General features: G+C 40.3%; 1 protein-coding gene across 1 annotated transcript in view; it reads left to right on the top strand.

The window, feature by feature from the left end:
- LOC149075052 (FH1/FH2 domain-containing protein 3-like) overlaps nt 1-15,385 on the top strand; it is a 113,930-nt gene that overhangs the window by 45,986 nt on the left and 52,559 nt on the right. The window contains exons 6-13 of the mRNA XM_089245604.1: nt 984-1,197; nt 2,605-2,889; nt 3,011-3,408; nt 3,510-3,832; nt 6,656-6,793; nt 9,335-9,625; nt 10,695-10,997; nt 12,437-12,513. Coding sequence (XP_089101730.1) covers nt 984-1,197; nt 2,605-2,889; nt 3,011-3,408; nt 3,510-3,832; nt 6,656-6,793; nt 9,335-9,625; nt 10,695-10,997; nt 12,437-12,513 — 2,029 coding nt within the window. The remainder of the gene's footprint in view (nt 1-983; nt 1,198-2,604; nt 2,890-3,010; nt 3,409-3,509; nt 3,833-6,655; nt 6,794-9,334; nt 9,626-10,694; nt 10,998-12,436; nt 12,514-15,385) is intronic.

Raw genomic sequence — 15,385 nt, 5'->3', positions numbered from 1 at the left:
GTAAGTGATCTAGTGAGTGAGTGATTGAGTAAGTGATTGAGTGAGTGAGTGATTGAGTAAGTGATTGAGTGAGTGAGTGATTGAGTAAGTGATTGAGTGAGTGAGTGAGTGATTGAGTAAGTGATTGAGTGAGTGAGTGAGTGATTGAGTGAGTGAGTGAGTGATTGAGTGAGTGAGTGAGTGATTGAGTGAGTGAGTGAGTGATTGAGTGAGTGAGTGAGTGATTGAGTGAGTGAGTGAGTGAGTGATTGAGTCCATGAGCGAGTGAGTGAGTGATTGAGTCCATGAGCGAGTGAGTGAGGGAGTGAATCAATCATTTGTGACACTACTAGGTTAAAACCGACTAATTCACTCACTCCCTCTCACTCACATACTCACTAGGTCACTTACTCACATACTCACTAGGTCACTCACTCACTCACATACTCATTAGGTCACTTACTCACATACTCACTAGGTTACTCACTCACTCACATACTCACTAGGTCACTTACTCACATACTCACTAGGTCACTCACTCACACACTCACTAGGTCACTCACTCACATACTCACTAGGTCACTCACTCACTCACATACTCATTAGGTCACTTACTCACATACTCACTAGGTTACTCACTCACTCACATACTCACTAGGTCACTTACTCACATACTCACTAGGTCACTCACTCACACACTCACTAGGTCACTCACTCACATACTCACTAGGTCACTCACTCACTCATTCAATTACTAGGTCACTTACTCAGTCACTCACATACTCATTAGGTCACTCACTCACTCCTCTCTCACTGACTGACTCAGTAACTCAAAATCGCTCACTCTGTTGTCGGTGAATTTTCCTAGTGGTGAATTTTCCGGCGGTGAATTGTTGTCGGTGAATTTTCCGGACACGTTTATAAGCATCAGAAGGTGGCATTCTTAATATTTTCGGCCAATGCTCTCCCATGATAAGGTTTAAATGTTGCTTCTTTGTCTCAAGATTTCAGAAAGTCCATCTTGAACATGAACTTGGACGATAAGCTGAAAGATGAGGTCAGTAGGAGACAAGAAGAACGGAGGAGGATCAAGCGAAATGAGAGGTCGAATCAACTCAGCGTCGATCAGGCGGCTTCGTCGTCGTCTTCTTCGGATGACGAAGAAGGCGAAGCCGATGGCGATGATCACAAAGATGGCGACGAAAACAAGAAAAAGAGGTAAGAATTACAGGAGGATCGCCACAAAAATTACGGAGGGCGCTCAAATCTTTTTGCATTGTATTATGATACGGACAGGGCCCCGATTTCCACGTGGACAAGCTGGGCATTTGCCGTGAACCTCAGAAATATGGAGCCCAACCCAAATGCTTTTGATCACAGTTGCAGGGTGGAATTCCGCTAATTTTCGCTTTGCCTTAGGCCTATTGAAATCAAAATCGTGCTCTAGATACCGGTGATCTGTAATTATTTTTGTCCAAATTATTTTTCACATTATCTTAATGCAGTACAAAAATAATAACGCTCCATCAACGCGACCTTAACGAATTTGTGCAGTGAGCCTAACCGAAATATCTTAACAACGTTCCAACAACCATCAGTTCAGGTTCAGCAGTTGCCCTTGGCAATAGTTTTTTGCAAATTGGGAAAGAAAAAAATTCTTAATCTCTTTTCTTTCAATATACAGTCGAATCCCGTTATAACGAACTCCAAGTGACCAGAGAAATCACTTTGTTGTAATGAAAAATTTCGTTATAAAGGAATTCCAGGTTTTTGCATTATTCCTATGTAAACTTACCTGGGAGATTAGAAAAGTGTTCGTTAAAACGAAATTTTCACTATAACGGTATTCGTTAAAACGGGATTCAACTGTGCATTCTAATTTAGAAGATGTATTATAATATATAAATAAAAAGATGTATACACACACATAAGATATATAAGATATGTAAAAATAATATAATTTGTATTATAAGATATATACAAGTATAATAATAATAATTTTAATTATATCCTAAATTATAATTATAGTAGATTCTAATTTATAAGATGGAATAGATTAAAAAAAGGAGTAAATTTAAAATATAGAAGGTAGATGTTAGCGTCAGTGTCCCCGGCGCTCTTTTCCATTCGGTCCCAGAAGCAGCCAATAAACTACCATCCTCTTTCTCCCTTTCCCGTAGTTCTTACTACCAAAGCTATCTCGTGAAGGCGCGGATTGGACTGCGCCGAAGCAACGCCAACTATAGCTAGATCTCTGCTATAGAAGGAGCTGGCCGATGAAGGTTGGCAATTAAAACGTATGCCGTGACCATATGACCCGTATTTTACGGGATGCACTTTTTTTGGTCAGGGGTCTTCCGAAAGTAATTCTTTTCTGATTTCATCAAATTTATATTCGCTGAAAATTAATTCAATGGCATTATATTGGGATCAAATCCATTTGAAGAATTGCATTAATAATGACTAAAATTTTCTGAAGAGAAGCGTCTCCTTCAGGAGCCACCTCTGGTAAGACTTTATCCGCATAAGGAGCATTCTTTTTCCAAATACTATTATGTCGATTCATTCGATGTGAGGTTCACCTGCGTCTCTCTCTGATATATGTGTATGATTTTGGTTGAACAGGTATATCAAGAAATCCCCATCAAGATCCGGGGTGACGAAGTGTAATTCCAGAAGCAAACTATCTCATTCCGACAGTTTCCGTAGAAGCAATGACTCGAAACTAAAATCTGACCCGAGTCTGTTGCCGAAGAGCCCGTCCTATTCTCGAACATCGAGGAAACCTAGGGATGACCAGCAAACCGTCACAGCTACCGGCGAATCGAAGGCTTCGTCGTCGACAACGTCGTCATCAACATCCTCGACATCCTCATCTTCTTCGTCTTCTTCTGACGAAGGGAAACGGAGGTACGTTAATCCTCAGAGATAAGGATCGTGTTACCAACATTTTGATACAAACGTTGATTATTTATTCATTTATATCATTGGAAGTCATTAAATATAAGTACAATGAATGTTTAAATTTTAGAAGTCGACCATCGGTTCGCCAGAGAAGACGAGGAGAAACGACACCTCAGAAGTCGGGATCAGCCAGCGAATCCCAACAAAGTTTGGCTCAGACGGAAACCGCACCCGCACTGATAGTGACGCAACCGACGGATCGCGACACGCCGCAAGAAAAAGCCAGTGACGTCGAAGGTGGCGTCGGTGGTCCACTCAGCAAAGCTTCAAGCGGTTCATCCGGTGGTGAAGTGGTGCATCTTCCTTTCCCGAGCGTCAAATCCCCACCACCACCTAAACTGCAGAAAGACGATTCCGGAAGGAACGTCGCAGTTTCTGTAAATATCGCGGACTTCATCAAGCCGTCATCGGCTTTGAAACAAAGTCCCGAGAGCAGCAGTTCCGAAGAAAGTAGTTCAGAGGAAGGTGACAGCAATTTCTTCAAAAAAATGTAAATATTTGTTTTAGGTCACCATGTCAATTACTATTAAAAAAAACTTATGAGTATGTTCAAAATCTCTTTTCAGGAGATGGCGACAGGAGTATCCTGACACCAGTTGTCCCCGTCTCGGAAACTACAACTACCGCAACCACGACTACAGTGAATGGCTTCAAAGAAGACGAGAAAAAGAAGTCTTCGTCATCGTCCTCATCCAGCGAAAGTGAAGAGGAAGAATCGGGAGATGCCAAGATGCTGTCGCTGAGCAATCTACCATCAAGCGTCCAAAAATCTGCAACTGTGATACACGTATCAGAGAAGCACCAGGAAGCTCCTTGGAAAAAATCATCTTCTTCGTCGGAGACCGAATCCAGCGAGGAAGAGTCCAGTGAAGAAGAAGAGAAAGATAAGGTGAGGAAGAACATAGACGAGAGTCTCGCTGCAGTGTTGGACGCGTGTTTTGAGTTACTATGATTGACAGCTTATCGCCAAACGCGAGGGTTGATTGGCAATTTCGGTCAAATAAAAAAATGCTTGTGAATGAACGCTCTCATGACGGCTCGAGCTATCGCACGGGGTCGGCAGGCTCGTTCGCTCGCTAATCAGTCCCTCCACGCAGCAAGAGCATCAAGACCCCGCAGCCCGTTCGGGGATGTCGCGACGTTTAATAGCAGCTTTGAGAACAAGTTCACCTAAACTTGGTTACTCCGGTATTTAAGAATGAACAGCGTTTGTGTTGTGCAATGGTTAAAAAAAATACGCCGAAGAAAAATAAATCAAAGACCGTCAAAACAATCGAAGATGAAAGGGCAGGGGAAAAAGCACGCATGGAATGAGGTTCGAACCCGAGACCAGTGTTACAGACCATTACAAGCCTTTTTTTTTACATGTGGTGAGGATTTCGCCCCACTAGCCTTTTTATTTGACCTACCAGTGAAGAGAAAAAATGGTCACTGGTGGGCCACTGCCTTTCTTCTGTAGCTTTTTCAAATAGGCTTCACTTTCGAGCCCTTATAATGCGACGAAGAGTTGAAGATGAAGCTTAACGAAAACAAGTTTTATTTATACCATTTTTATTGCAGTTATTTTATGACCTTATTTGAGGTAACTGAAACAAAGTGAATGATTCGTTAGTAAAAAGGCCCGGGGTATGAAACATCCTATTTTAAGACAAAATCATCTATGAAATCGGACATTGGGTGACACAGGGTCCTGAGAAGAATGAACAATGAAATACTGCGACTAGGCAAGTGACGGAACATAGCTTTACAGTGATGGGAGGGTGATTCCATTTTGAATCTACAAATGCAAAAATAGGGGGGGGGGGAGATGAGAATTATATTATCTGTCTTTGAGGGAACTTTTAGTGACAGCCAATAGTCATTCAAGTAGGGCATTAATTACAAACCACAATGCTGTAAAAATTATCAATCAAGATCTGAGATACATGGCTTGGTGAGTTATGATGAAGCCTTTTATAAGAGCTAAGCAAAGGTTACGATGAAATGATTTGAAATAATGAAAACCACAGGAATTTTATTCAGAAAAATTGAATGTTTGCAAGTGCAACTGGTCTGGAATTTTACTTGTCCGGATTGTATGTTTTCTTATTTTGTGCATGATTTTCACGTTTAATTTGAATTGGAAGGAAGGTGGAATCATCTTTCACACTTATGGAAGGAGAGAAAAAACGATCGACCATCTCTTGCAACAAAAAAATTTATTTCTTTTTCTTATCGTCGTTCTTTCAGTTTAAAGGTAGAGGCTCATAATGTAATAGAAATGTTTCTTTAGTGCCTCGTCAAGTTGGAGTTTAATATATTGAGCCTTTCACCAATCTCAAAGTACAAATAGAAAAAGTGGAAATTTTCCTCAAGTCATAGTAATTTTTCATACTAAAGAAAAGAAAAAAAATTGAAAATCATTTAGATCAAATCATCATCTCACGCACTGAAGTACGAGACAAAAGTTAAATATAGTGAAACCTCGCTAGAACGATACAACGATAAATTCCTCTACTAAGATATTTTTTCGTATCTTGTTTAGAGTTGCCTTTAGTCTAATGTTAAAACCTTCTCGGTACAACAATATCCTTTAAGATAAATCCTTGTATAACGATATTTTTTGAGGATATTTTGCAACTGCTCTCTACAACGATATTTTTTACATTTCTCTCAAAATCACTTTCAATATATTTTTAAATTCCTCACCAGTTTTTTATTCTTTCGAGGGTGTCGAATAACATCGGTATTTTGCGCAATCTACCCTCTGAATGTATTAATGAAGTTGCCGTGAAGTTACTTTCGATGTAGTACAAAAATGTACTGTGCGATAAATAACTTTACAGTGTAAAATAACTAACAATTTTATTAATCAACTAATCAATTGAAATTTTTTGTTGCGAATAAATACTTTTAAATGCGTTTTTTGCTGGTAGTAACAACGCCGATGCAGAAGAGATGCCAACAAGAACATACATTTGATGGCAATGAGATGATAATGACAAAATATAACGGTAACCCGTCATTGGTGGACGGTATGCAAAGTCCTAGTATATAAAAAATTTTGATGTATACGAAATTTAACCTCTTCACGATCAAGGACCCTAATATTGCGTCCAAACGCCAGTGGAATAAATTCAAACAAGTTCACTCTGTTTTCTTTCCTCTCTCTCCTCATCTTCGTGAAGATTTGTTGCAACCCTATGAGTTTTTCCTCTCCGTTTTTTGTATACCCTGCTAGTGATTTTTTTTTTTCACATGTGATGTATGTTTCTTTTAAGAGTGAAAGAGAACAGGCTGGGTGAGGGTGAAAATAGAAATCTAACTTTGTACCACATTCTTATCAACTTATCTGTTATGCAGTTTTATTCTTTCACTTGTTTTTTCCCTTCCTTTTCCTTCTATTTCCCCCTCCCTTCTCCCTTGCCTTCCTTTTTTCTAACGAGTGGTTAGGTTAGGACAAACATGCCATATTTATTGCCGATTCGTCAAATAAAGAGTATCCGAATTTCTTGCCAATCGCTTCTAATCAAAAAGGTTAAACATACGCTAGTCACGAATTGACAGAAGCAACCTATTTTTGATGATCACGCGCATGCGCATTCCGACATGTTCAACACTGCAGCGAGTCGCTTGTCAACATAGTAACTCCGTAAAGTTAGTATTCAATGAATGTTGAATGAATTAGTCTCTGATAATGTATATGTTCTGGTTTTTATTACCTCTTATACAGGAAGTTAAGATGGTTCAACCCTTAACCGAGACAAAGACTTCAGTCGAAGCAGAGAAGTCCGAATCTTCGGAATCCGAGGAAGAAAGCAGCGAAGAGGAAGGGCAAGAAGTTCGTCCAGAACAGATCAACTCAACTGAAGTAAATGATCTTTTTGGATTCTAATAAGTTCTTCGGTTACGTTTTTAATAGACGCGAATATTTGTTTACCAGACACACACGAGATATATGCATAGTTATGAATGTTTCACAGGCTTTGGATGTAGTCACCAGCATTTAATAAAACGTGTTACCAGAGTGACGCATAAGCCGTTCGGATACGGCTGGCTCTGCCTAATCTGTTGATCCGAAGATCTGATGTCATTCTTCGCTATTCATTAGGCTAATGCGAAGATGAATTCGGGAGAGAAAATTCAGGAACGAAATTATGAGCTTTGTCCTGAGTTAGGTCTGACCGTCCATGTACAGTCCCGTTCAGCGTACACGAGCTCCAAGGAAAAAGGTTCTTTGTATTTGCAGCGTAGTCGTCTAGTGGGCTCACCCGGCGAGTGAGAGGACGGGGGGTTCGATTACCCACAGGCACTGTTGAATTTTCTTTTTCTTCCTGAATTCACCTGCCCATCAGGCAGCTGTCTAATCCTAACCTCCGAAATCTGTTGATGATGCGAAGATAGCGGTCTACTACCTGCACATCAGGTTAAAGTGAAGTGCAGTTGTTCTGAAGCGAATTGCATCAAGTACTTTCTTTGATCGGGGCCAAAGCTTATTGTAGGTGTTGGATAGACTTTTCTAAGGGTCGAAGTCATAAGGCTTTAATTCCCAAGAGTGTAAGGAATGATAGGCTATTTCAACCCCATTCCAACCTATTGGCTATAAATAATTCTAGTTATTGAAAAAGAAAATGCAAAATAGAGTGTGCTGCATGCACTCGAGCGACTTCCGTCCAAGGCTTTTACTTATCTTTTGAAAATACTTATATACATATGCTTACTCATTTTTCTAAACTGGTTGCAAACGTCACACCCTTCGCTGTACAGAATCCCCGATGCGTAACTCTTTGGTACCGATTTTTAATGGTACAAATTTTCGATATACCGACCGACCGTCCTTGGGTCCCCCAAGTTTGACGTTCGTCAAGTGCGTGCTGCTTAGCTCGCAATGTAATACTTCATACATCCTTTCGACATCCGTGCACGTCGATGAGAAACTTTAGCAAACCATTCAACGTCAACGCAACGAAGATAGTAGTAATATGCTACTTACTATGCGTAGTATACTATACAACGCATAGTAGACGCAACTTAATATTTTGTAAGAAGATATAGATTTCGCGAGTTTGTCCGAGTGACCTCTAAGGCAAGAAATATTTGTCTAGTTCTATTGCTTCTGTTTTGAAACTATCACGACTGACCTTGGGTGTTAGGTCATTCGCTTGCAATAGTCTTTGTTGTTGCCATTGTCATTGCGCACGGGTATGATGTGGGAAGGGAGAGTTCCATTTTCGGCAGGGTAGGTATGTGACTAGATTTAAGGAAAATTCACCGACAAAAATTTACTGCCACGCAATTTACCGATATAAAAATTCACCGACAAACAATCCCCCACAGCAGTTCGTCGCCAGCGAGTGAGTGACTGAGTGATTGAGCAAGTGAATGAATATGTGAGCGAGTGCAAGACCAAATGAGTTGGTGAATGGGCTTGCGATAAAGTTAGTGAGTGAGCGATCCTATGAGTGACCGAATGAGTGGGTAGTGAGTAACCGCATGGATGACGAGCGAGTAACTGTATGACTTGCTTCGTGAGAGATCACATGAATGACTGAGTGACTGAGCCAGTGAGTAACCGTATTAATGATCGAGCGAGTGGATATGTTACCAACTGAGTGAGTGACCAAATAAGTCAGTAAGTGAGTGATCAAGTGAGTGGGTGAGTGAGCGATTGAGTACCAAATGAGTGATTGAATGACTGTATGAGTATCCGATGATTGGGTGAGTGATCGAGTGAATCAACAATTGAGTGAGCCACTGACCGGATGAGTGACCATGTGAATGAACGATTGAGTAAGTCTGTGACATATGAGTGACAGAGTGAGTGAGTGAGTGACCGTATGAATTGTCGCGTGAGTGGGTAAGTAATGTTGGCCCTGGGGCCTATTCAAGAGGATGCGATTGAAAATGACAAAGATATTGTTTGATATTGGACAAAAAACTAGTGATAGTAGGGGATTCGACAATAGGGCTTGTGAGTTTGTTCCATTCACCAATGGTATGAGGAAAAAACTCGGTAACATTATGAATTACCGAGTGAACGAGTGACCGCATGTGTGACTTCCTGTATGAGTGAATCATTCACTTATCATTTGCTCATCTGCTCACTTACTAACTCCCTGACTCATTTGATCAATTATACTTATTTGCTCAGTGACTCACTCACCTGCTCACACTTTCTCATTATATCCGATGAATTTTCCACACACGATGTGACCAATCTATCTGATGCAGATGAAACAGCATGGATTTGTAGTATGGAATCTTTACAACCGTGTAGGAATCTCTACACAATTAAAGAATCAACTTTTTTACATAAGTACTATAATATTATAATATAAGTATTTACATAAGTTCCTATAATTCTCCAGTTTTTCCTTTAACTTTGTGAAAAATCTCTTACTTCCATGTACAGAAAAGAGAGAGCGTGGAAGATGGGACGACGAAACTCAACGTAAAACAACCCTCTTCCTCGTCGTCGACATCGGGTTCAGCAGAGCGAATAGCCGACAGGAAATCCAGTTCAGGATCGATGAGCCTGTTCATTGGCAAATGTCAAGACATCGATGAAATGCTGGGAGCACCGAGTCCCGTCAGTCCCGGATCAGCGCCCGTTCTCAGTCCTCAGTCCTCGAAAACTCTTCCATTCCGATTCCAACAAACCGAAGCCGTCTCTGTGGATTCGAAGCCCGATACGCAGGTTTCGGTAAGCGGTATTCAATTAACTATAATAGATACGTTAAATTATGTTACAGTCAACGTGATGAATCGATTGCTACGCACACATAATTGCTAGTCACCTCAGTAAGTTTGGTAATTTTATCACTTTTTTCCTGCGATTATGCATAATACCCAAGTGTCGTTGGTAAATTTTTTAAATGCTAGAAAAAATACGTAATGACAGTTTGATGAAATGATACGTAATATCGGGGTACGGTTGTGAAATTTGGTTAAATCAGATTTAATTATATTGGGAATATAATTAAATATAATTATAATAATTTCATTTGTCACGAAATTTTTTAAATAAGAGTTTATTATGTAAAAGTCCGATTGTAAGATTTGTCTCATAGATAATTATTTTGTCACTTAATTAGAGATTACATACATCGAGGTCCGATTGTAGGATTCGCTAAATAGGAGTTTGTTATATTGTGTATACGCTCAAGAGCTAGCAAAAAATTGTTAAACCAAAGAATATGTTAAATGAGAGTTCGTTATATCGGGACACGATAGTAAAATCTGGGTAAATACGAGTTCATTATATCTGGATGAAATCTTAAAATTTGTCACATGCGAGTTCGCTGTATCGAGGTCCTATTTCAGAATCCGTCAAACAGGAGTTAATTATGGGAGTTATTTCGGAGATGTTCGGGGAAAAATTCGTTAAATTATAGTTAATTATATCCGGTTCAGACTATGGCTCACAAGTACAGTCACCTAAATAATAAATCTTATCACTGCAATGGGACCGATTTATCGCATTTACTAATAGGAAATGGTGATTGTGCACAACGATCGGTTGTGATAAATTTAGTAAAGATTTATCACAACACTTGAGTAACATGTATAACCACCGGCAAAAGTGATGAATCTACGGAAATTTTATCAAATTTACCAAAATGTTCGGTGATTATGCGTAATTAACCAAATTTATCACATCCGTATTATTTTCTCACACATTTATTTGCCGTAGAATATACATCGATGACAAGCGGGATACATACAGGTACGGAATAATAATAAAATCTTAATTAATTTTTTCTAATATACAGAAGAAATCGACGTCCTCTTCATCGTCATCAGAGGAAGATGAAGAAGAAAGCAGCAGCAGCAGCAGCAGCAGTGACATGGAGGAAGTCGAAGCATCCGCAGTAAAGTTTCACGAATCCAAGCCTCAGAAACCAGAGCTGGGTCTGTACACCGAAGAAATCGATTCGAGCGCTGTCCGAATACGAGATGGTCGAGCGATCAATCCCGAGCTCCGACAGCTTACCGAGGAGATTGACTCCGCTTCCGTCAAAGTTAGGGAACCGACGCTTATGCATGGACATATCACCAAAGTGCCGAAGAAAAAAGTGAGCAGCAATATATATGTACATAATACATATATTAATACGAAAATTATGTTAATAGTCAGTCCTTATTTATTACGTCATTTTTCACCTGTGAATAGCCATTATCGCATTTCTTTGTAAATATCGCCAAGTTGACAACAAACTGGCGACAGCTCCAATGATTTGGCAATATCATAGCGCCAACAGAAGCGTAAAGATCTCGCGAGAATCGTCGAGATTGTTTTGGAAGGTTTTTGTTGCTCATATAGTGACGGCAACAGAAGAGAACTTGAATGGGAGAGTTTTGTTGAGATTTCTTGTATGGAGAGAGGTCGCTCTCTGGTCTCAGCGTGTTTCGTCAAAATCTCTTCTTGTAAATACGTGTAAATAGCTCTTATGTGAAATAAAGCTGTGTCGTCCTCGGATTTGGCTCACGCTTTGCCATTTCGAGTATTGTGAGAGACATTATCAGGAACAATATATGTCTAAGACTCGTGTCATCCACAATCCCTTGAATCCACACAATTTCGACTTCAGGCAAAGATACGTACAGGTATCTTTGTTTGTACTTTGTTTATCCGCTTGTGTTTACAATTTAAAGGTAAACACAAGCGGAGTCCTTCAGGTAAGTGTCCTTGGGCCGATACCCTTTCTCAATTTGTATCGATGAACTCGCGATCAGGGTATTGATGGCATTTGGTAGCAAATTCGCGGATGACGTCAAGTTAATGGGCTTGGTCGGGAATGAAAGTGATAAGGAGCTGCTCCAGGCCACCTTAAATGGGATTGCAGCATGGGAAAATGAATGGAGCATGACCTTCAGCGTTGGCAAGTGCATGACGATAGATCACAATTGTGCTCAGTTTAGAAGTGTCAGTCTTAGATTTTTGACTTTAGACATGACAACAAGGAATCCCACGGGACTGGACTTCTTCGAGTCTTGCGATTGATCGCACGCGCATTTCACAATATGTCTTAAAAACATACATCACGTGATCATATGTAAATGTCAACCGAAGACACTTGCAAATTACGCAGACAAATCGTGAGTCTGTAAAGATTTAATTTTATAACTGCACACGAAAGGAAACGTGTCAAATGGCTTTTTTTGAGACCGTTCTCAGCTGCAGCTTTTTTTTAAAGATATTTTCAAGAGCGGAAGCGTGAGCTCTCCACAAACAATAAAGTGTAAGAAAACACACGTGCTCAGAGACTTTTCTATCGAAATTCACTTGAAAAAAAATATATGCGCATACATTTCTGCGTTCTCTCATAAAGGACAACAGGATCAGGGACTCACTCACGTTACCTTCATCATCACCACATAAATTCGTGAATTATGTTGTGAAATATGAAATTGCGGAAATAACGATTTTTTTGCAAGATTCTTAATTGAACCTATTTCAATCTCATGACAGTAAGTAGTACAGTTGGAATTAGTTTTTGTTTCTCATTATTAGGTGGAAGAAATCAGCACCACTGACGTATTAGGGAGCAGGAGGTCCTCTGACTGCAATCCGCCAAGTGACGCTGAACCGTAAGTGATTATATGATGAAATTGTTTGAGGAAATACTATAAAACGATCGCGAATCATCACAGAACAGAACGACCACGACTAGGCTCTGTCGTTTACGCGATATGAGCCTGTGAGGGCGTGGTTGTGCTGGAGAAAATTCTGAGGTACAAAGAGAAAAAAAAAATTTTCGTCCCTTTCATGGGATCTAAAAGGATCCTTGGTCATGTATGTGCCTGTGGTTCTCAACTTCGAGGCGAAAATGCAGGTTGATCTCCCCGTTAAAAGTTTTGCCACAGAGAGCAATAGGCCTTCAACGATACAATTATTCAATCATCGCCCTTCAATCAAAGTTAGAAAAATTCATGGCGGATGGAAGCGCTATACACAACAAGCACTACACAGAAACAAACTCCACATTACGTTCACAACAAGTACACGCACATTCCAACATGTACCAGTTTGTAAGAAGTTCCGCAGAAAGATATGGACGAGGCGCATGTGTGGTTCAGTATTAATAGTAGTGGTAGCCATGTATCTGTATTCATATACAATTACAAAAAACATGTCTTGGACAAAAGAACCAATAGCGGACTCTTTAACAATATGCATTTCAATACGAGATTCAAAGTAACATGCACTAGTATAAATGTATACACAAAAGTGCGAGACCTTACAAAACTAATACAAATACAAATACAAATACAAATACAACGCCACAACAGGCAAAATGCCCAACGAGGTGGCTGATAAAAAGATGCCCATAAAAATATGGTTGTCATATGGTTGTCATTTTACTAATAAGTAAAAAAAAATAATGAATCGGGGGACCTGGCGTAGGACCTGAAGGACCTTTGAGTCATGTACGGTACATTCAAATACAATTTCAAAAAGCATGTGCGAGGGCAGGCAAATACGGAAATGATCAAGGAATTCTGGAGAGCTCTATTTTAGGGTGCCTAAAGGACCCTTTGATAATATGCATTCAAATGTTAGGTTTAGAGAAGCGTATACATATATCTGAACAAAAGTGTCAGACCGTACAATAAAATCGGGATGGGGGGGGGCCCTACTGTGGAACCTAAACGACTCAAGAGCCATGTTCGTTCAGATACAATTTCAAATCTTATGACCACATTCATGATTCAACTTGAAGTGTTGCAAGGCTGTAACTAGGAGCCAGGGTATCGATCTTATACTCAGTGGTTCTTAACATCTTTTCCAGCTGCGACCCAAAATTAACAACAGAGATCGGCTTCACGACCCATGGGACTGTTTGTGTTTCGAAATTAACGGAAGCAGTGACGCAATAAGTGCATTTATAACTGTTAGTGGATTTGCACGATTGATCTAGGAAGTTCCTGCGAATCGAGTTTGGGTCGCGACCTATAGCTCAAGGATCCCTGATTCCTCCCCACCCACAGCGTCAAAGGTAGAGTCGATTGATTTAATGTATGTGTATGTATGAATTGGCATGATCATTATCATCATCATCATGCCCGCTCCCATCAATAATAATCGTACCCCCCCCCCCCCCCACAGACTTTCAAATCTATCTCGACCTATGCCCTCCTCGGAAGCCGATAGGTTCGGAACATGTGACCATGTGACTCATTGGTTAGGAACCCCTGACCTAACGTATTTACAATTTTTTGGCAACACATATTTGCTGGAAAATCAATATAAAAATGGCACTAAAACTCCTGGTCTGGAAGCCCAGGAAAAATCCTGGTTCGATATGTCCCTGCTGAAGAATGTATAAACCATGAACGTTGGTTGCAAGAGAGACCTTCAGTTATTGCCGTATTAAATAAATATTGCTAATCACCATAGACCAGGTGGTTCTTAACTCTTTTGACCTCGCAGAGTAATTCATTGAATCAATTTATAAGATGAGGCCCGCACCCCCCGGGCTTTCCTTTTTAAATTTATTCACTCCAACAACAGCTCCCGGTCCTCTCGCTACTGAGACAATTTACTATTTAACCTCTGAGCCGGACGTGAGGTTCGGACCTGGATCCTCACGATTCGAGTCCATCCCGATGCTTCCACGGCGGCTAATTTTGCAGATTTATTTTGTTATCTTGGAACAATTTTTGGAAAGATCACACTAATGTCTCTATGGTCGTCAAAGGAGGACTCGTATCGCGAGGACTCAGGTTTGAATCCCACCTGTCGCCACATTGGTGGTCGGCTGAAGTCGGTTTTCTGTGGTCCTCAACTTCAAGGTGCGAATGCGAGTCATTTAAAACGATCTCCCCATTAAAACGTCTCGCCACAGAGAGCAACTCGTAGGCCTACAACGGTACAGTTATTCAATCATTGCACTTCACTCATAACTTGAAGAAATTGATAGCAGATGGCAGTATCATAACAAGCATTACGCAGGAACAAACTTCACGTTAGGTTTACAACACACACACGCATATGGTTTCTTCGACCCCGTGCTTATATCTGTTCGTTGAGACAAAGTGGCCCACCCAGAACCCCAAGGGCTCCGCGGAGCAAACGCGTAGAGTCCAAATTAAACGACTATAGTTTTAGCAAAAATTGTTAGATGTTTTTGCTTACTTGATTGATTGCTTTCAAAATGAGATGCCAAACAAACTACTTATCAAAGATACTTATTAATAGACGAATCTGGTATGTAGACTGTGCGCACAGTCTTCCAATTTCGAGGCGTGAAGTGAATGCGAACCGGTTTTCCATTTAAAAAAGTATCTTTACGGAGAGCAGGTAGAGCTGCAACACGATATACTTCCATAACAAGAAAATTCAGGCATTTGCCTTTTTCACTCCAAAATATGTACGCCAGATGGCAGCACCAACAAGAACAAGAAACAAGCACAACTCCGACAATTAGCTGCAAGTTACTGGAATGTAAGTTTTCATAAT

Source organism: Pholcus phalangioides, unplaced genomic scaffold (assembly GCF_987345545.1).
Source record: "Pholcus phalangioides strain wild (caught in Gottingen) unplaced genomic scaffold, Ppha-v1.0 ptg000016l_1, whole genome shotgun sequence".
Taxonomy (NCBI): Eukaryota; Metazoa; Arthropoda; class Arachnida; order Araneae; family Pholcidae; genus Pholcus; species Pholcus phalangioides.
Note: the sequence above shows the minus strand (reverse complement) of the source record. Positions and strands in the feature narration are given on the sequence as shown.